General features: G+C 37.3%; 1 protein-coding gene across 1 annotated transcript in view; it reads left to right on the top strand.

The window, feature by feature from the left end:
* Positions 1-23,687, top strand: part of DMD (dystrophin) — a 2,044,437-nt gene that overhangs the window by 1,233,271 nt on the left and 787,479 nt on the right. The window contains exons 45-46 of the mRNA XM_025371836.1: positions 44-191; positions 3,171-3,320. Coding sequence (XP_025227621.1) covers positions 44-191; positions 3,171-3,320 — 298 coding nt within the window. The remainder of the gene's footprint in view (positions 1-43; positions 192-3,170; positions 3,321-23,687) is intronic.

Raw genomic sequence — 23,687 nt, 5'->3', positions numbered from 1 at the left:
GAGAAATATGTTGTTTATAACAATTTTATTCTTCTTTCTCCAGGGTAGAAGAACAAAAGAATATCTTGTCAGAATTTCAAAGAGATTTAAATGAATTTGTTTTATGGTTGGAGGAAGCAGATAACATTGCTAGTATCCCGCTTGAACCTGGAAATGAGCAGCAACTAAAAGAAAAGCTTGAGCAAGTCAAGGTAATTTTATTTTCTCAAATCCCCCAGGGCCCACTTTTATAAAGAAGTATATGAATCTATTTTTTTAATTTAATCATTGGTTTCCTGCCCATTAGGTTATTTATAATTCCTTGCTAAAGTGTTTTTGTGGCAACTTTATTTTTTCTTAACCCTGCAGTTCTCAACCAGTGCACATAAGAACATATATATGTGTGTGTGTGTGTATTTATGTATACACACACATATTGCATGTATACATATAGATGTATATAATCTATGTATATAAATCACAGTTTTTATCTTAAAAACTAATTTGAAAATAATTTTAGATTTATTTGAGAACTTCAAAACTTAAATTTTTTTTTTTTTTTTTTTTTTTTTTTTGAGACGCAGTCTTGCTCTGTCACCCAGGCTGGAGTGGTGCAGTGGCCAGATCTCGGCTCACTGCAAGCTCCCCTTCCCAGGTTCACGCCATTCTCCTGCCTCAGCCTCCCGAGTAGCTGGGACTACAGGCGCCCGCCACCTCGCCCGGCTAATTTTTTGTATTTTTTAGTAGAGACAGGGTTTCACCGTGTTAGCCAGGATGGTCTCGATCTCCTGACCTCGTGATCCGCCCATCTCGGCCTCCCAAAGTGCTGGGATTACAGGCTTGAGCCACTGCGCCCGGCCGTTCAAATAATTTTAAAAACTAAAGACCAGATTGTGGAATCATAAAATCTAAATCTAAATGGGAATCACTTTTTAAATCTGTCCTGGTTACCTACTTGGAGATTTGAGAAGAGACTTTAAAAAGAAGAATCCATTTTCTTAGGGAAGATCTGGATTGCCAAATCAATATCACTACTTCAGCCTCTAATTAAAGGCATTATATCCCCCCAAAGCAATGTTTTGTTTTAGCTTGTTTGTCTGGAGGTGTAGGACGTGGTGTTGGTTCACATTCCATTTGGTTGAATACACATCCAGCTTCTTCCAGTGGCTTTTCATGCCTTCCTACTGTGATGTCTGCTTATTACGGATTACTTCCCTTGGCTGACTGACATGCTCTGATTGTGCTGTTGGATTAACTTTCATGGTTTTAGTTTTAGGAAAGCAACTCTTTTGGATCTATTTCATTTTAATTGTCAAACAGAAGGTGAAAGGGGAAGAGAAATTAATATTTAATCATTCCCTATTATGTGCCAAGTATTAGATACATGTACAGCCACTATTTTATTTAATCTTCATATCAAATTTTGACAATGGTTGCTATTATCCTCATTTTACAAGGTCACATAATCAAAGGGAAATGAAATTGCTCCTTTATCAATGATTCAGTTGCCTTATACATGTAAATCAGAGTCCAATGTCAAACATTTATTTCTGTGAAACAAGAAATTTACACCTGAACAAGAAATAAAGTATAAAAATAAAATATGGTGTAATTCAATAAACAAATATGGAGCACTGACTATACATCAGATGTTTTACTAGGTATTTGAGATTCAAAAATAGAAAAGAATGGGAATCATTTGAAGATGGTTATACCCTAGAACAATGAACTCAGTCTATTCTTGGAAATTTATCTTTCCTAAATGTACTGTGTCATATATAGTAATATAATTGATAATTCATTTGAGACATTATTTAGTGGCATTTTCTTATATAATTAATATATATGATTCTATTTTTCTCCTGAAAGAATCTAGATCAGGCCGGGCGCGGTGGCTCAAGCCTGTAATCCCAGCACTTTGGGAGGCCGAGACGGGCGGATCACGAGGTCAGGAGATCGAGACCATCCTGGCTAACATGGTGAAACCCCGTCTCTACTAAAAAAAAATACAAAAAACAAAAAAAAAAAAAACAAAAAAAACTAGCCGGGTGAGGTGGCAGGCGCCTGTAGTCCCAGCTACTAGGCAGGCTGAGGCAGGAGAATTGTTGAACCCAGGAGGCGGAGCTTGCGGTGAGCCAAGATCGCGCCACTGCACTCCAGCCTGGGCGACAGAGTGAGACTCCGTCTCAAAAAAAAAAAAAAAAGAATCTAGATCAGTGCTGTCAAATAGAACTTCTGTGGTGATGAAAATATTCTGCATTATCCATTTTTGTAACAACTAGTTATTTGTACCTTTTGAATGCCTGGAGAGTTGGTAGTGTGACTGAGGAACTTGAGATTTTATTTTAGCGAATTTTGATTAACTTAAATGTTGATAGTGTCGTATGGCTAATGGGTACTGTAGCAGACACTGTAACTCTAGATGACAAAAATGAATAAAACACGGTTGTTAACATCATGGTGGTTTTGGAGGTCTTGGGAAAGAGTATACACTATATGATGGTGAATGAGTAAGAGAAATTTAGGGATATGGAGTGAAAAATGAGGATTCTGGAATGAAACTACCCAAATTTGAACCACAGCTTTGTTGCTTGCTAGATTTGTGTCCTGGGAGCTGGTATTTAACCTCTTTGTCTCAGTTTCCTTCCATATAAAATGAAGATAATAGGATCTACCTGATATAAGTATTATAATATGAAGATAAACTAAGATACTAAACATGAAAAAGTTAGCACAGTGCCTGGCACTGTGTATATTGAGAGTAAACATTCTCAATGTCAGTTACCTCTTAAGATGATAATGCAGTTTCTCAGTGGCAAGCTACGGTATGCTATGGCATGCTATGATACCCAAGAGGTTGATGAATTTATTCACATTGTTCTATTTCTGATAGAGACATGTTTTCAGACACTAACTTTATTTGGAGTGTTGCTTTACCATCTCACATTTTTCTCTTAAAAAATTATGAGGGATAAAATAATCATTTCTTTCCTGCAAAGATTTATCTACTGGGGAGTGAGTGTTTCAGTCAATCAGCTCTGTGCTCAAATAGAAAACTGTTGGTATTTGAGGTACCACTGGGCCCTCAGTCAAGTCGCTTCATTTTGATAGACTAATCAATAGAAGCGAAGACAAGGTAGTTGGAATTGTGCTGTAATTCATTTTAAACGTTGTTGCAATGTCTGTTTCAGTTACTGGTGGAAGAGTTGCCCCTGCGCCAGGGAATTCTAAAACAATTAAATGAAACTGGAGGACCCGTGCTTGTAAGTGCTCCCATAAGCCCAGAAGAGCAAGATAAACTTGAAAATAAGCTCAAGCGGACAAATCTCCAGTGGATAAAGGTTAGACATTAACCATCTCTTCTGTCACATGTGTTAAATGTTGCAAGTATTTGTATGTATTTTGTCTCCTGGGTGCTTCATTGGTGGGGGAGGAGGCTGGTATGTGGATTGCTGTTTTGTTTTGTTTTTCAACCTGACCGTTTGCCTTGGCTGTATGCTTTGTTGTGGCTAGAAAAAATGATGATGGTGAATGGCTTTACATTAGTGACCAAATGCCATAATTTATACTACAATTTTTTTGCCTAAATTATTCTGAAGAATTAGACTGAAGAAATGATGAAGTATTTAATTCAGTGGCCAGGTATATACTGACAGTATTGAATCTAAAAGGACGTGGTCTGGTTCTAGTTAAACAAGTATCATAAATCAAAATTAATTATTCACACCTAGATTATAGATTTAATAATTAATGTACACTAACGTTCTCCACAAGTTTATTTACTTACCTACTTATTAACTCGTGAGTTTTCATCTTTCCACCTTGAATACTATATAAATCTAATATTAATACTATTTATTAAATTAATGCATATTTATTTTATATAAAGCAAGTGGTGCATATGAATTTATAATAAAAAGCAACATCAATTGATCCAGCACTATTTATTCAAAGATAATCATTTCCTCACTGTATTGTCATGGCATCTTTGTTATAAATCAAGAGAACTTGTATGTATGAATCTGCGTCTAGATTCTATATCCTCTTCCATTTGATTAACTCTGTACTATAACAGTACTTCACTGGCTTAATTACAATCTTTTTTTAAAAACAATTCTACTGAGCTATAATTCACGTACCATTTAACTCATTTTAAGTGGACAATTCAATGGTATTGGGATATTACTTTTTTAAGCTGTGATAAAATATATAACATAAAAAATTGTCATTTTAGTCATTTTGTGTGTACAATTCAGTGGCATTTATTACAACCATCACCACAATTTATCCCGCCCCCCAATTTTTTTTTTTTTTCTTTTTTGGAGATAGAGTCTCGCTGTGTAGCTTAGGCTGAAGTGCAGTGGTGCGATCTCGGCTCACTGCAACCTCACCTCCCAAGTTCAAGTGATTCTCCTGCCTCAGCCTCCTAAGTAGCTGGGATTACAGGCGCCTGCCACCATGCCCAGCTAACTTTTTGTCTTTTTACTAGAGATGGGTTTTTGCCATGTTGGCCAGACTGGTCTCAAACTCCTAACCTCAGGTGATCCGCCCACCTTGGACTCCCAAAGTGTTGGGATTAGAGGTGTGAGCCACTACGCTCAGTCTCCAAAATTTTTATTACTCCAACCAGACAGTCTGTAACCATTAAGCAATAGTTCCCCTTTCTCTGTCTTCCCATCCACTAGTAGCCTCTGGACTACTTTCTGTTTCTATGAATTTGGCTATTCTAGATCTTTTACATAATTGGAATTGTATATTTGCCACTTTGTGTCTGCCTTACTTCACTCAGCATAATATTTTCAAGGTTCATCTATGTTGTAGCATGTGTCAGAATTTCACTCCTTTTTATGACTGAATAATATTCCATTGTATGTATGTATGCAATCATTTTATTTACACATTTTGGATCTGGTTGTGTAAACCATCCAACTTTGTTCTTCCTATTCAAGATTGCCTTGGCTACTTTTGTTTCTTTGAATAAATTTTAGAACCATGTTGTCTATTTTTACATAAAGCCTGCCAGGATATTGATTGAAATTTTGTGAATCTGGAGCTCAATTAGCATCTTTACAATACTGAGTCATCTAATTTGTGAACATCTCGAATTGTGTCAGGTTATTTATTATACTTTTTAAATTGATGATGCTGACATTCTAATAACAGATCATTTACATGACTGATAAAATATTTAGGAACTAAAATAAGTACCAATTTTATGACATTAAAACCATAATGTGTGCTTAAGTCTCTGTAATTCAAGCAGGTAGTTATTTGGGGGGAAAAAAAAAAAACCTTCTTGGTTTCTACCTTTAATGATTGCAAAACATCTGTGTAAAGATATAGACTTTTATGTATGGAGGGAAGGTGGTGTCCCAGCAATTAAATTTTACATCTACATAACAATGCAAATGAAATCATCCCTCATAAAAAGAGAACAAGGAGGCAGGATACCCAAAATGTCCTACAATATCTCAGTACATCTTATGGCAAACAAAAAAAATTATAATTGTAGGAATTATGAGATAACTATCTAAAATATACAATAGCAGGTTTGTGGATTGTGAAAGAGTGAAGGTTTTGTGTGTTCTGAAACAAAATAAAAAGTCAAATTTTTATGATAGAAAATTAAAACTGAGGTTACGAACACCATCATGTATATATTTATGTTACTACAGCATCCATAATATCTGTTCCTTACGTCAAAATTATAATTTTAATGCAATGTCTTTGCCATTGAATGCCACAGGATTTGGAATTTTATTCATTAGTCATATTAAAATTATTTAATCATCTTTTCTCCATCCATATGCCCCTGTATCCCTGTTTAGATTTAGGGATACAAAGGAAATGATCAGTACCAGATTTAGGTAAATAACACAAGTTTTTTTTAAAGTTAAAAAAGTGCCTTATAACACTGGCAGACCATTTTGATCTTCATTAAATCTCAAGCTCTTACTTATTACAGGAGGGTAGAAATAAAGCGGACCCCCTCCCTGTGTTCTCGAGTCCTATCCTTCATCCAAAGCTTAGAGTGGGTGATATAATTAGAACTAGTGGGTCATAGTTACTGGGACATGAATATGTCAATTCCTTAGTACATAGTATCTCCAGATATATCCTAATATCATAATCAGTTGGCAGGTGCTTTCTGCACAGCTAACTAATATGCTGCATTCTGCATATTGAGCCAACTGACCACTTACTTTTGTACCTTTATTTTATTTTTTGAGACGGAGTCTCACTTTGTTACCCAGGCTGCAGTGCAGTGGCACAATCTCGGCTCACTGCAACCTCCACCTCCTGGGTTCAAGCGATTCTTCTGCCTCAGCCTCTCGAGTGGCTGGGACAACAGGCGCACGCCATCACACCCGACTAATTTGTATTTTTAGTAGAGATGGAGTTTCACCATGTTGGCCAGGTTGATCTCGAACTCCTGACCTCATGATCCGCCCACCTCAGCCTCCCAAAGTGCTGGGATTACAGGCGTGAGCCACTGCACCTGGCCTGTACCTTTATGTTTCATTGCTGAAGAGAGAAAACAGCGGGTGAAGATAATATAGCTATTTCTTTAAGGGAGTGGTGGACCGTATAATGAGTTCATTGCAAAAGCGTGTTACCCTGCCTTGGCCTGGGTAGCTTCTCTTTAAGCGGATATGGAAAGGGTTGCTTTAAACTGAATATAGCCATTAGCATAAATTTATGAGTGCCTTCATGCAATGAAGGCTCATGAAATGATATCCTCGTTCTTGTCTAATACATAACTTGACCTTTTACAGTCTTTAACAATAATACCCATAAGAGCCACAAAGTGGGGATGTTATTAAAGCTAGCCTCTGTGTTTCTCTCTCTGAGCATCTCATTCTATGATCTTTATACACACTTCTGACTCAGGTGTTTTTAATATTTATCCCTCTTCATATTTCTTTGTATTTTCTCTGAACATGCATGTGGGTGTAGGAGGCTCTCTTGCCATCATCATCGCTCTCTTCCTCTATGTTTCTCACTGTTATGCTAATTTTCATCTATGAATTGACACCTTACTGTATTTATTATGAATCTACTTTTTTTTTCTTTCTTTCTTTATTTCTTTTTTTTTTTTTTTTGAGACAGAGTTTTGCTCTGTCGCCCAGGCTGGAGTGCAATGGTGCGATCTCAACTCACTACAACCTCTGCCTGCCAGGTTCAAGCAATTCTCCTGCCTCAGCCTCCCAAGTAGCTGGGATTACAGGCATGCACCACCACGCCCGGCTAATTTTTGTATTTTAATTAGAGACAGGGTTTCACTGTGTTGATCAGGCTGGTCTTGAACTCCCGGCCTCAGGTGATCCGCCCACCTCGGCCTCCCAAATTGCTGGTATTGCCAGTGTGAGCCACCGCACCTGGCCATGAATCTACTTTTCTATATGCATATTTGCCACTATTTTTCTGCCCCGGTGGTTTATGTAACACATTCTCTTCTACTCTCCTTCCCTGACCCCTTTAATCCCAGTTTCATTTCCTTTCATGTCTTTTTATTTTGTGTCCCCTTTCCTCATTCTTTATTGCTCTTATACATGTTATATGTGAGTATTTTTTTAACTACCCATTTATTTAAAACCAAAATATACTTTGTCATTCTTTATTTTTGAATCATATTGTATCCTTCCTTAATTTAAAAGGTGAAAAGATGGAACATTCATTTTGCAGGCTGAGGATTATTTAGGTAGAAGGAGCCTCATGAAACTAAATTATTTTCACATCTTCTAGATTAGAACACCGAGTCCTAGAAAGGTTATTGAGACCATGTAGCTCTCTATTTAAATATAAAAGTGATTCCAAAATAAAGAATGGGGGTTTTAACCTTTTGGTGAAGCTCAAGTGATTTCTATGTGGATAATACCCTAGAAAAAAAAGAAAAAATATGGATTCCCATTTCATTCCATTGCTCCTTTAAATATTAAAATGGGGATTTATTTTCTTTTAAAAAAAACTATATGAGTTTTTGCTTTGCTTTCTGCCCTTTTTGAGAACTAAATGCTAGGTTTTTAAATTACTTTCTAGAACCTTCTCTACTGTGGAACATTTATGATTGTGTAATATAGCAAAACATGTTTATGTTGTTTCAGAGTTAGTTAAAATCCTATTTTTAATGTCAAGTAATTTTACAGGTAGTATATGTTATGCATTCCTGTTTTAATAAATATATTTTCATTTTGTTAAATAAATTTAAGTTTTCATCATATTTTACATGTAAACAGTAACTTACTATCTACACGTAAAATACCATTTACAAATAAAATATGCTGTTTAAATGTAAATAGTAAATTACTATTTGAACTTGTTACTGCCCAGACAGTATAAAATGGTGCATATAAAGAAAAAAGCATTTTGGAAAACAGTTAAGAAATTTTGCTGGAAAGTGAATTTTACTTAAGTGCATCTTTAAAAATCTTATTCACTTTACCTAGGAAAAAGATAGGTTTACAAATATAACATATATAACGAACCTTTAATATGGGAATAATTTTCATAATATTGGTAATAGTACAGGTATTATTTTCAAAAAATCACAAAATAAAAATTATGAAAGTAAAAATATAGTGCAACTCCTAGCAAAACTATCTTCCACAATATACAGTTGGCTGTATCTAAATTGCCAGAAATCTGGTTCATTTTGTATTAACCTGTAATCATGTTGCTTCTAAATATGTATCTGAGGAGTAAACACTTTAGATTTATTTTCATTTGTATAAGGTAAATAAATGTTTAGTCTTTTTCCAGACATATTTGCTATGTAATAACAGTCATTATTAGTCATCAGTATAAATGTGAATAGCAAAAAGGAGAAAATTAAATAAAGCTAAAGCTTGACTTTCCCACTCCTTGCTCAAAATTGGACACTTTGTCCAATCAATTTCCTATCACAAGATGATGATTAATAGATTGTTCTAATAGTTACCGTTCAGTCCTGTCCTTAATGTGATATTTTTTCTTTTTTTTTCTTTTTTCTTTTTCTTTTTTTTTTTAATGATACTTAAGTTCTAGAGTACATGTGCACAACGTGCAGGTTTGTTACATATGTATATATGTGCTGTGTTGGTGTGCTGTATCCATTAACTCATCATTTACATTAGGTATATCTCCTAATGCTATCTCTCCCCCATCCCCCCACCCCACAATAGGACCTGGTGTGTGATGTGATATTTTTTTCAACCAAAGAATAGAATCTTCACTGGCATTGTTACCATATTGACTGGTATTTATGGAACCCTGGAAAAAATGCTGTAAAATATCTAGTAGGGAGGATAATAATCATTATAGGAAATCATTTCTCTAGCTGGAAGTCATAGCAGGGACCAGATAGTTCCACTGGAGCTTTTATGTGCTCATGATTTTCTCCCTTAAAGTGTATTTGTAACACAGTTCACACAGCTTTCAATTTTATAAATCTGTGTGCTAAAATGCTATTATATAAGAAAACAGGTCAGGTGCGGTGGCTCACGCCTGTAATCCCAGCACTTTGGGAGGCCCAGGCAGGTGGATCACAAGGTCAGTAGATCGAGACCATCCTGGCCAACATGGTGAAACCCCATCTCTACTAAAAACACAAAAATTAGCTGAGCATGGTGGCGCATGTCTGTAATCCCAGCTACTCGGGAGGCTGAGGCAGGAGAATCGCTTGATCCAGGGAGTCGGAGGTTGCAGTGAGCCAAGATCATGCCAGTACACTCCAGCCTGGCAACAAAGCAAGACTCCGTCTCAAAAAAAAAAAAAGGGGGTGTTCACCTATTTATTGGGCATATAATCTGATAGTTCCTAGAAATCCATGATCTTGGATGTTTTCTTTATGTAAGTTCCTGGAAATCCATTATTTGGATGTTTTCTTTATGTAGTTAATAGTCACAGCAAAACTGTAATTAAATTATTTATTTAACAGCTATCTAATGAAGGACTACTATGTGCCACATTCTGTTCTAAGCATATCATAATCGCTTCCCACCCTTCCCTTATTTAAAGGACATGCATAATTTTATAGGGCTTGGCATTATAAATATTCATATCTCTAATTTATAGTTGCTAAACAGTTGGAGGCTGAGGGTTGGGGGAAGGGAGTAGTAATTTAAAGTTTATAACATAAGCATCCTTGACTTTGCCTCCTATAATTTCACACTGACATGAGGTTTATTACTAGGTTGTGTGTCATGAGTACATCTCAATTTGCTCTGACAGTTCTGGTTTTTGCCTGTTATCCTATCATAATTTTTAATAGCTCCCTCTTTCATTGTCATAAGTATTCCACTTTAGAAGATAAAATATAGAGAGAGGGTCACTCTAGTTATGAGAACAAACATCAGGCTTTTAGAGCTAGGTTTGGCCCAGTGCTCAATAACTATTATTATCATTATTGCTTTTGTTCTTAGCAGCAGCATCGTCCTTGTCATCATCATCTACCTTCTTACTACTTTAGTTAAGCTGAGAATTTCAGCCTATCCAAGAAATCTGATTGGCATTATTACCCAATTAATCACTCTTTAATGACAATAAGTATATAAGAATACGTAATATTTAACTTTCCAAATTATTTAAATGTTACACTGTGTATGGAAAACTCTTTCTAACCGTGTTTTTTCTCTACTCTCAAATCGTAACAATCGTCAATACAGAAGATGACTTCTATGACCAAATTCATGGTTGTTTTTTTCCCCACACACCAAACAGCAGACCCCAACTGGGTGTCTCTAATTCAGTTCTGACACTATCCACCCAGAGATAGTGTCAGATCCCATAGACTGAGGGCTCAGTCCCTAGGTCTGCCTCCTCTGCACCCCCCACCACACACACACCAGTCTCAAGTCCAGGCCTCTGGAACTTCTGACCAATGGGCTTCAAGTTGGGGTTCCCATGACCCCCTCTTTGGGTTCAATTAATTTGCTAGAGCAGCTCACAGAACTCAAGAAAACACTCACTTTCACCTGTTTATGATAGAGGATATTGCAAAAGACACAGATGAAGAGATGCATAGGGTGAGGTATGGTTGTGGGGTGGGAATGAAAGGGGCATGGAGCTTCCATGCCCTCCCTGGGTGCACCACCCTCTAGGAACCCCCATGTGTTCAGCTACCCGGAAGCTCACTGGACTCTGTCCTCTTTGTTTTTTATGGAAGCTTCCTGACATCAGCATTCCTTCCCCAGGGTATGTGGTGGGACCCTCTCATAGGAGGTTCTTAAGACCTATAATCTGAAAGGCGGGGGAGCATTAGAGTGAAAGGAGAGCAGGAGAAGATCAGAGGCCTGCCCGTGACACCCAACACACCCAACATTATAACAAAAAAACTGTAACAAGGGCTATGGGTGTTATGAGCCAGGAGACTAATTCAGGTTGTGGTGAAAATTCAATGAGGTAGTAGATGGAACATGTGTAACACAGTATCTGGCATATTGTAATTGCTCAAAAAATGTTAGCTTAAAAACAGTAGGAGTAATACTAAAATAGAAGAATGCAAAGACCAAGCACAAAATTATCCCTGATTCTCACCTTCTCCAAATTCTCCAAAAGTCTCACCTTCTTAATCAGACAGTTATAAATATGGCTCTTGGGGAGAAAGCTGAACTATGTGCTACTATTATGAATGCAGCAGGTAAAGGAGAGGAGAGTTAGAGGCGGCAAGACAACAAAATGGCTCTCATGGAAGGCACAGAGGGTTTTCAGCCAGTGCTCTCCCATTCCACTGATATCATTATTTTCATTTTCTTTGACCAGCTAGCATTTCAGCTAAAATGTGTTGGAAAGTGATAGATTTTTCTCCTCACATTGCCTAAGAAACCCAACAAAGCCAGCATTGTTTTCAAACACCAGCATTTTCACTTTTAAAGTATGAACATAATTCAGAGGACCTTTTAATTCTGAACATCATTTTTATCAATCTATTAGCCTGACTTTAACCCAGAAATCCAAGCAGAAAGCAATTCAACTTTCACACTGCTTCTCCATCCCTTCCCCCTACCTTTATTTTTGATATCAGTTTCCCCCATTTTGGCAAAGTAATGGAAAATCATTTGTAGAAGGTTACATTGAAGCCAGATAATTTTCTATTAGGAAACCTCACCAAATACAAGATTATTTGTTCATTTCAATATAATAATGTTTTAAAAAATATAACAAAAATCCAGCATAAATTGTGAAGCACTGATACTTGTGCACCAACTTATTTCCATATTGAAACTTTATTATTGCCACTGTATACATACTGACAATGTATATCAAGCATGTAAATGTGTCACTTAAATATGCTGTGCCCCAGATTTTATTTAAAAGTAAAGTTAATTTTCAACTAAAAACAAATTCGACTATTCTCGGCAATCTCCCCTCCCTGTTCGTGATGGATTTAAAATGAAGAAGGGTATAAATGATGATGAAAAGAGAAAGGAGGAGAACATTTCATAACTCTGCATCTTCAGTGTAGCATTTTTAAGTAACTCCTTTATTAGCACAAAGGTGTTTACCTATAGCAATGAATTCTAGAAAGGAGAAGAAATGACATAATAAAAGGGGATTTTGCTAATATAAAATGTTTTTTCTTTCCTTTTGTTTCTGCAGTACCTTTACTTATATAGCACCAACCCTGAGACTAGAGGGAGTTTCCTTCCTTTCTAATAATTTAATGATCGTGAAATGATATGAAATGGAAGTTTTCATATGCCAACTCCTTAAACTGAGGTTAAATAAGGAACAAAGATTAAAGGCCATATTTAAGAGCACATACTGTAAATTCTAACCCAGTTTCATGTATTATATCACCTGCAAAGCGAATATGTTATACAAAAGTAAAATAACAGAGTGATTTTTATTAAAGATCAGAATCATACCAAAAATGAACTTTTCTGTCAAATCTTTGTACTCATACATCAAGATGTGAGTTTATTTATGTAGCTTAAAAAAAATTAATGCTAAATGCTGACTACTATATTCATGTCAGCTGACCCCTAGTGCTTCAAACTATAGAAAAGGGATACCAAATGCTGGGTTGGTTATGTATTCCATTTTTGCCATAGACCACCTGCCAAGGCTTATAACAGATCTGTAATGGGTTTCTTACTTTTTATTGTGTAGAAAATGGATTGATAGATTAGGCCTGGGGCCAGTGAACCATGGAACCCCAGGTTTGCAAGAAAGAGTTTATCACCCTTTGATGTTATTTCTCTCTCGTGTCAGCTGAGAAGGATGAGCTAGATTATCTGAAAGTAAGTTGGATGCCAAAATCAGCATTCCCCTCATTTATCCACCTTATGGTTCAGGGCAAGGCCACTGTATGGGTAACAAAAGGGCTGATAAGGGCCTGATGGAGAAATTTGGGTTTTCTCCCTTTTAATTGGCTTGCTCATATTAGAACTAATTACAAGACATTGACGAGAACATTTCATTGTTTGTTGCTAGAGAAAATCTATCAGTTTTACTGTGGAAATGAAAGCATTTGAGCCGAATGTTGCACTTATAATTTGTGAACATTTGCAGTTATCACCAGGACAAGTATAGTCCATCTTTGGCATGGTTGGCCAAGTGTGGGGGGGAAAAGAGATGGACCAGAAAATGGGCCAGAAACCAAAGTCATCACAAGGATATTTCAAGAAAACTCTATTTGTTCTGATAGTTGCATTCTGTAGGCAACCCGTGACTGATGTTTATACCTCAAATGCAGTCTAAAAATATTTTTTTATGAAAGTGACACATTCTGACTGTGATATGGGTGACATCAACAGTTTCGAATAGGGCAGTAATTCTTGGACTTATTGAAACTTTTATAAAAGAATGAACATTCTGAACTCAATTGCAATATAAATGACTATCATGAAGATTGCTTCTGTTGGTGCTATGACTGTTGTGACAAATTTTAGACCATTGCAATTATCTCCTAGAGGTTGCTTTATTGTTTTATTTTTATCAGTGGTGTGTGTTTTTCTGTTAGAATCATTGAGATGCTGGTTAAGGAAGAGAAAAAATTAATATGCAGGCCCTTATTCATTGGGAACAAATAAAGGACAACACACGAAACAGGAAAATTAATAGAAAAGACACCTTATAGGTAAGGTTTCCTATAGTTTGGGAGCAGACAAAAACTAACTATCTATTTTAATTACTAAAATAATTAAGAAAGATGTTGAGGCCAGGCATGGTGGCTCATGCCTATAATCCCAGCACTTTGGGAGGCCAAGGAGGACAGACGACTTGAGGTCAGAGTTCAAGAGCAGCCTGGCCAACATGATCAAACCCCATCTCTACTAAAAATACAAAAATTAGCTGGGCATGGTGGCACATGCCTGTAATCCCAGCTACTTGGGAGGCTGAGGCAGGAGAATCATTTGAACCCAGGAGGCGGAGATTGCAGTGAGAGGAGATCATGCCACTGCACTCCAGCCTGGGCAACAGAGTGAGACTCTGTCTCAAACAAAACAAAAAAAGGAAAAAAGAAAGATGTTGACATTAACATGTTCAAGTCTTTAGGCTGAAACTAGAATGCAGTATGATTAAATAATCATTTCTACTTTGGGTGAAGTATGAGTTTTCTTAAAGATACTCCTTTCCAGCTTCTCAGTTCACATGTGGTTAATTCCCAGCGTGGCTTCAAATAGTCTAATGGTTTGTATAACGAGTGCCACCATTCTATGTTCTCATTCTCCATGCCTCATCTCAGTCCTGGAAAGATCACTAAACTTGCAGTTCATAACAGTCTAGACCCAGGTTCACCACTCACTAACTCATAACTATAGGCCACTTATTTAAATCTCTTAGTGCCTCTAGTTCCTCATTTGTCCAACAATGATGCATAATTAAGCATGTTTGCTCATCTCCCAGGGTCTAGTGAGGAACTAAAGACACAATATATACTATCATACTTTATTATGAGGAGTTAAATTGTGGTTACTATTACAAAGTAGGTTACCATAAAATTCTAATAGCAGTGGTAAGGGGAAAAGGTCCGTGTGCTATCACGTAGAGCAGAACTTCTCAAACTTTAATGTACAGCAGGTCTTTGAATAATGTCTTTTCATTTAACATCACTGTGTTATAATACTGGCAAGGAAAAGAATTGTATCTCAGCTGGGGGGACACTGTCTATGTGGGGTTTTCTCATGTCTCTGTGGGTTTCCTTCTAGTACTCTGGTTTCCTCACACATCCCAAACTGTGCGTGTTAGGGGAAGTGGTGTGTCTACATTGTCCCTCTGTGAGTGTTTATGTGTCTGTGACTGTGCCCTGTGATAGAATGGCATCCCTGCCAGGGTTGGCTCCTGTCTGGTGCTCTGAGTTGCCAGGATGGGCTCTGGCCTCCCAAGTCCCTGAACTGGAATATGTGGCTTGGAAAATGAGTGACTGAATTAATATAAATTACTGTGAAATAAAAATTCATATAGTATTCAATAATCATAAAGATGCGTGACAATAATTGATGCTCTACAAAATTGCTCAGTGAGCTGCCATATTGATTATTGTTTGTTTTTGAACTTCGTGGTGAGAGAAGGCAATTCTGGCAGTTTTTGCTTTGCAAACATTTATTCCTTGAATGAGCCACTGCCACTACAACCACTATCACTCACTGATTCACCAAAAACTGGGTAAATAATTTTCCTCCTGGTTTTTATTAATTTTTCTAAAGTGGATGTATATCTCACATTTATTTCTGAGGTTAATATTAGAAGTGCTTGGGGTCTTTATTTAGATGGTTGGTCATGTTTTGTGAACACAGGTATGCAGTAGGAACTTAATTCTTGTTTATCATTTAGCCTATGGTAAGATTGGTTTCATTACATGTCATTTTGCCTAAGTCACAGTTTCCAGGAATCTGTCAACAACATTAATTGATGACTTACTGAAACAAGAATCACCTTTGGATCTTGTTAAAATCAGGTTACTGATTCAATGGCTCTTGCATAGGACCTGAGGTTCTGCATTCCCCACTAATTTCAAGATGCTGATTCCCTAGTCCCTTTGCTCTACATCTTAAATGGTAGGGATGTAGAGAGTGGCTATCAAGAGTCTGTGTAGGAGTTGACCACCAATCCCATTCATTGGAATGCATACAGTGTATTCTCAGATACTGGAAAGGCCTTTGCTAAAAGATTTTTTCTCTTGGTATTTATGAAGCACATTCATCCAACCACAGAAGATACATATCAGCTTTGACAGAAAATATGAACACATTCAAATGATTTATACCTTTGAAACATAGATTGTTATGGGGTTCATAACCCAAGTATGACTTTGCCACAGATCCACTCAATTTCCTTCCTCTTTCTCTGCAATATATTGTATATTGCAAGAAGCTCACCTCCACTCACCTTATTCCTCAGGCTTTCTTCTCAACTATCTTCTATATAGATTTAACCAGTGGGAGGCGTTGGCAGGAGATTGGAGAGCAGGAGAAGGGGAGATTTCAGAGTATTTCTTTTTTTAAAATTTTTTATTATTATTATACTTTAAGTTCTAGGGTACATGTGCATAACGTGCAGGTTTGTTACATACGTATACTTGTGCCATGTTGCTGTGCTGCACCCATCAACTCGTCAGCACCCATCAACTCGTCATTGACATCAGGTATAACTCCCAATGCAATCCCTCCCCCCTCCCCCCTCCCCATGATAGGCCCTGGTGTGTGATGTTCCCCTTCCCGAGTCCAAGTGATCTCTGTTCAGTTCCCACCTATGAGTGAGAACATGCGGTGTTTGGTTTTCTGTTCTTGTGATAGTTTGCTAAGAATGATGGTTTCCAGCTGCATCCATGTCCCTACAAAGGACATAAACTCATCCTTTTTTATGGCTGCATAGTATTCCATGGTGTATATGTGCCACATTTTCTTAATCCAGTCTGTCACTGATGGACATTTGGGTTGATTCCAAGTCTTTGCTATTGTGAATAGTGCCGCAATAAACATATGTGTGCATGTGTCTTTATAGCAGCATGATTTATAATCCTTTGGGTATACCCCCAGTAATGGGATGGCTGGGTCATATGGTACTTCTAGTTCTAGATCCTTGAGGAATCGCCATACTGTTTTCTATAATGGTTGAACTAGTTTACAATCCCACCAACAGTGTAAAAGTGTTCCTATTTCTCCACATCCTCTCCAGCACCTGTTGTTTCCTGACTTTTTAATGATCGCCATTCTAACTGGTGTGACATGGTATCTCATTGTGGTTTTGATTTGCATTTCTCTGATGGCCAGTGATGATGAGCATTTTTTCATGTGTCTGTTGGCTGTATGAATGTCTTCTTTTGAGAAATGTCTGTTCATATCCTTTGCCCACTTTTTGATGGGGTTGTTTGTTTTTTTCTTGTAAATTTGTTTGAGTTCTTTGTAGGTTCTGGATATTAGCCCTTTGTCAGATGAGTACATTGCAAAGATTTTCTCCCATTCTGTAGGTTGCCTGTTCACTCTGATGATAGTTTCTTTTGCTGTGCAGAAGCTCTTTAGTTTAATTGGATCCCATTTGTCAATTTTGGCTTTTGCTGCCGTTGCTTTTGGTGTTTTAGACATGAAGTCTTTGCCCATGCCTATGTCCTGAATGGTACTACCTAGGTTTTCCTCTAGGGTTTTTATGGTATTAGGTCTAACATTTAAGTCTCTAATCCATCTTGAATTAATTTTCGTATAAGGAATAAGGAAAGGGTCCAGTTTCAGCTTTCTACTTATGGCTAGCCAATTTTCCCAGCACCATTTATTAAATAGGGAATCCTTTCCCCATTTCTTGTTTCTCTCAGGTTTGTCAAAGATCAGATGGCTGTAGATGTGTGGTATTATTTCTGAGGACTCTGTTCTGTTCCATTGGTCTATATCTCTGTTTTGGTACCAGTATCATGCTGTTTTGGTTACTGTAGCCTTGTAGTATAGTTTGAAGTCAGGTAGTGTGATGCCTCCAGCTTTGTTCTTTTGACTTAGGATTGTCTTGGAGATGCGGGCTCTTTTTTGGTTCCATATGAACTTTAAAGCAGTTTTTTCCAATTCTGTGAAGAAACTCGTTGGTAGCTTGATGGGGATGGCATTGAATCTATAAATAACCTTGGGCAGTATGGCCATTTTCACGATATTGATTCTTCCTATCCATGAGCATGGTATGTTCTTCCATTTGTTTGTGTCCTCTTTTATTTCACTGAGCAGTGGTTTGTAGTTCTCCTTGAAGAGGTCCTTTACATCCCTTGTAAGTTGGATTCCTAGGTATTTTATTCTCTTGAAGCAATTGTGAATGGAAGTTCATTCCTGATTTGGCTCTCTGTTTGTCTGTTACTGGTGTATACGAATGCTTGTGATTTTTGCACATTGATTTTGTATCCTGAGACTTTGCTGAATGGGCAAAAACTGGAAAAATTCCCTTTGAAAACTGGCACAAGACAGGGATGCCCTCTCTCACCACTCCTATTCAACATAGTGTTGGAAGTTCTGGCTAGGGCAATCAGGCAAGAGAAAGAAATCAAGGGTATTCAGTTAGGAAAAGAAGAAGTCAAATTGTCCCTCTTTGCAGATGACATGATTGTATATTTAGAAAATCCCATCATCTCAGCCCAAAATCTCCTTAAGCTGATTAGCAATTTCAGAGTATTTCTTTCCCTCCTTCACTGCTTTGGGCAACAGCTGATATGGAGTAAGTGGCCAAAAAATATTAGCTATTATTAGGTCTTCTAATAATGATCTTCTAAAATCACTTTTTCCGTGGTTACCCCCATTGATTTGCCATGAATATCTCTTCAGACATCTTTGCAAAGAATTGAGCCTGACTTTAGATACTCATTCAAAATCAAAATCAGTAATTTTAGGATTGAGGACTCTGGTATTATTTAAGAACTCTTAACTGTACCAAGCCTCACTCCCACTTCTGGCTTTCCCCATATATCAGTTATGTAATAACTACAATATTGTAAAATTTGCAATAGTGTTATGTAACAAATTACCCTAAAACTTATTGACTTAAAATTATCACCATTTATAATTGCACACAGTCTATGGGATCCCGTGAGCTGCTGTGTTATTCTGGCTCACTCATACATTTTCAGTCAGCTAATGGGTGAGCTAGGGACTAGCTTATCTAGGATAAGCTCAGCTAAGATGACTCACCTCTGCTCCATATGGTCTCTCATCATTCAGCAAGCTCTCTTGGGATTGTTCTCATGCAAGAAACAGGATTCTAATAGAAAAGCAAACAAGGCTTCTTGGAGCTTAAGCTTGGAACTGGCTCACTCATTTCTAACACATTCTTTTAACCAAAGCAAATCACAAGGCAGGCCCATATTCAAGGATTAGGGAAATAGGTTACAACTCCTGATGGTAGCAACTTTAAAAGTCACATTGCAAAAAGATGTGCATACAGAGAGGTCATCAGTGCAATCTACCACACCTTGCAATCTATTAAGTTTCTCACCCCTCTCACAAGTAAGGTATTCTATTAAGATGCATTCCTCTGTATTCAGGTTTCTAATCAACTAATCCTGACTCTCATGTAATATTAACAAAGTATCAATATTCTCAAAAGCCAGTAGTCTAGAGGGTCACAAAGATCCTCAAAGATACTTTGTGCAAAATCCTAGGAGGATAAAAACAGAGTACATTGGTTTATGTATATGTTCAGTATTTATTAAGTGTTGACAGTATGGTATTATGTTAAGGAATGAGGATAGAGTTATGAACAAGACAGACACTTGTCTTTATGGATCTAACATTTGGAGGGGAAAAAACATTAAAATGGATTATATCATTACAAATTCAGCTGTTCTCATTGTCTTTTTAGATTTCTCGGGTTGTCGAGTGAGCTACTATAATAAAAATACCTCAAGTTTCAATGTGTCAAACAATATAAATACATGTATCTTTCCCACATTAAGTCCAGCCTAGGTACATAGTCTCTGCTCTAAAAAGGAACACAGGCTAGCAAGGTGGCTATACTATTCTCAATATAATGCTGCATTTAAAAATCTTCATGATGGTGCCACAAATATCTATGCATTCTTTTTCTTATCAAGAGAACATACACTGCCTTCCCAAGAGAGACCAGTCAAATCTCATTGACTTACTGCATCCAGCTAAAAGCCCATTGTCTGTGGATGATGCCCTGTCTTCTCTATCAGATCCAGATATGGTTCCTCATGGTCCAGTGACCTATAAAGTGAAAGTTACACTGTCTGCTCCTACCACAACCAATTCTCTCCTTTTAAAATTTTTAAAAATTTTGTGGGTACATAGTAGGTGTATATACTTATGGGGTACTTGAGATGTTTTGATATAGGACATCATGGAGAATGAGGCATCTATCCCCTCCAGCATTGATGTTTTGTGTTACAAACAATCCAATTATACTCTTATTTATTTTTAAATGTACAATTACATTATTTTGATGATAGTCTCCCTGTTGTGCTATCAAATACCGGGTATTATTCATTTTTTCTAACTATTTTTTGTACCCATTAACCATCCCACTGCCCCCTCCCCCTCTATCCTTCCCAGCCTCTGGTAACCACCTTTCTACTCTCTATCTCCATGAGTTCCATTGTTTTGATTTTTAGAGTCTGCAAATAAGTGAGAACATGAGATGTTTTTTCTGTGCTTGGCTTATTTTGCTTAAGATAATGACCTCGATTTCCATCGGTGTTGTTGCAAATGACAGGATCTCAATTTTTTTTATGGCAGAATAGTACTCCATTTGTGTATATGTGCCACATTTTCTTTATCCATTCATTTGTTGATGGACACCTAAATTTTTTCCAAACCTTGGCTATTGTGAATAGAGCTGTAATAAACATGGGAATGCAGATATTTCTTCAATATACTGATTTCCTTTCTTTGGGTATATACTCAGCAGTGGGATTGCTGGATCATAGGTAAGCTCTATTTTTAGATTTTTGAGGAACCTCCAAACTGTTCTCTATAGTGGTTGTACTAATTTATATTCCTACAAACAGTGTACAAAGTTTTCCTTTTCTCCACATTCTCTCCAGCACAGGCGCAAAGACAGCAGTAAGTGCTGGACCACCTATGCAAGACCTAGACTATAAATCCAGAACTTCTCTCCCTCTCCACGCCCCCATACCCACCACTCCATTCCGAGTTTTCAAATGTAAGCTAAGATAAATGATTTAATAAAGCTTTTTGAAGTCAGGGATGAGAAAAATAGTTGCTTTTTACATAATCCCACCATCAAAGCAATAATTGCTTAGTTCAAATTTTGGTGATGCAAACAAGGAAAACAAGAGAGCATAAAACAGGGGGATCTGACGCAGTCCAGAAGTCAAGGGAATGGTGGTTTTTAGATAATTATTAGAGAAGATACTGTGATTTGGTTTGAAGGCAGAGCTCACTGAAGTTCTCCAGTTCTGGATATACCTATCGAAAAATTCTTACCCAAACAAATGTCTCAGCGATAAGAGCAGCCTTTCCCCAAATGCCTAAGCTTTTTGTTTTGTTTTGTTTTGTTTTTCAAAATCTTTCTCTGGAATGGAGGCTGACCTTGTCGTTGACTTATTCTTCACCACAAGTAAGAGTCATATTAATCTTGAAACAGACAGAGAGGCCACTGCCTCCACTGATAATTTGCATAATTTTTTTTCTACAATTTGGTGCTAATTAAAATGTGAAAGGGGTAGTGATGATATCGGTAAATGTAATAAAGTCATTCTTTGTTCCTGAGAGAAAAGATAATGTCACCAGAAAGGATTGTCTGTATATTCACATAAGAGCAGGAAACAGGAAGCGAGACAGAGTAAGGTAAGATAGCATACTAGTGTATCACATAGTCTGGTATAGCCAATGTAGAATATTTATTTCAAAAAACAAATAAAAATAAAGTTCTGCTTTGCTTTGAGAGTGTTTTTTTTAATCCTGTATAGTTAGATCGACATGTTACTACTCTGCCTGGTTCAAATTTTGATTTCACTCTGTTCCAGTTATATATGCTTTGCAACAAACCACCCTAAAAGTTACTGGCTTAAAATAAGATAGTTTTACGATTTCTCATAATTCTGAGAGTTGACTATGATATTCATGTGCTTCACCTGATATCAACCAAGACACTGGGAAAGCTGGAAAGTCCAAAATGGCCTCACTCACAAGACTGGCATTTGGTGCTGACTACCAACTGGGAACTCAGCTAAAGCTATTGGCCATGAGCCTCGGTTTGTTTCCATTCAGTCTTCTCCATGTGTCTCCTTTGGCTTCCCCACAGCTTGGTGGTTGAGTTCTGTGAAGAAGCCTTCCAAAAGAACAAGCACCAATCATCAAAGATTTATCAAGCTTCTGTTTGTATCACACTTCCTAATATCCCACTGGCCAAAGCCAGGCATATGGCCAAGTTCAGAATCAAAATGAGAAGAGATTACACAAAGACATGAATTCCAGGAGGTGTGGTTAATTGTGGGGCTGCCAAATAATCGCCTTCCACAAATTCCTTAGTAGCTGTGTCATCTCCCTGTGGTCTCAATTTTCTCACCTGGAAACAGGAACAAAAATGGCCCTATAAAAATGGACTAAGATATATTAGGTTGGTGCAAAAGTAATTGTAGTTTGGGACCATGAATTTTAAATCACGATAACTAGGCTCAAACTCATCTTTATTAATCAAAGTATTACAATCAACACATTTTTGCCAAGAAGAAATAAGTGTGTTTATTCCTGCAGCGTAAAAATACGTGCTTTGGGATTCAATGAACCCTTGGAAAGCATTTTCTGCATCCTGCTAGTTGTGGAAGCATTATCCCTATAAAAAGTTGTCAAGATGCTTGAAGAAGTGGTAGTCAGTTGGTGAGAGGTCAGGTAAATATGGCAGATGAAGCAAAACTTCGTAGCTCAATTCATTCAACTTGTGAATGAATTGGTTGTGTGACATGCGGTTGGACATTGTCATGGAGAAGAATTGGGCCCTTTCTGTTGACCAACGCTGGCTGCAGGCATGGCAGTTTTTGATGAATCTCATCAATTTACTGAGCATACTTCTCAAATGTCGTGGTTTTACTGGGATTCAGAAAGCTGTAGTGGGTTAGGTCAGCAGTAGACCAGTGATCAGTGACCATGACCTTCTTTTGGTACAAGTTCGGCTTTGGGAAGTGCTTTGGAGCTTCTTCTCAGTCCAACCACTGAACTGGGCATCGCCAGTTGTCATATAAAATCCACTTTTATGTTGCACGTTACAATCTGATCAAGAAATGGTTTGTTGTTGGCGCAGGGTAAGAAAAGATACACTTCCAAACAATCATTTTTTTATTTTCGCTCAGCGTATAAGGCACCCACTTATCGAGTTTTTTGACCTTTCCAATTTGTTTCAAATGCTAAACGACTGTGAAATGGTTGACATTGAGTTCTTCGGCAACTTCTCATGTAGTTGTAAGAGGATCAGCTTCGATGATTGCGTTCAATCGGTCATTGTCAACTTCTGTGCCCCGCATCTTCAAGACTCTCATCTCCTTTGAAAACCTTCTTGAACCACCGCTGCACTGTGCATTTGTTAGCAGTAACTGGGCCAAATGTGTTTTTGACATTGTGAGTTGTCTCTGCTTCCTTACGATCCATTCTGAACTCAAATAAGAAAATCGCTCGAATTTGCTTTTTGTCTAACATCATTTCCATAGTCTAAAATAAACATAAAATAAACAATAAGTAATAAGTCATTAGCAAAAAACATAAAGCAAGAAATGCTCATTAAAATGATGTATAACATAAATACATTTATTTGAGAATTGTATTTCAATATGAAACGGCAAG

This window comes from Theropithecus gelada, chromosome X (assembly GCF_003255815.1).
Source record: "Theropithecus gelada isolate Dixy chromosome X, Tgel_1.0, whole genome shotgun sequence".
Classification (NCBI taxonomy): domain Eukaryota; kingdom Metazoa; phylum Chordata; class Mammalia; order Primates; family Cercopithecidae; genus Theropithecus; species Theropithecus gelada.
The sequence above is the reverse complement of the archived record's forward strand: the minus strand, read 5'-3'. Positions and strand labels throughout refer to the sequence as shown.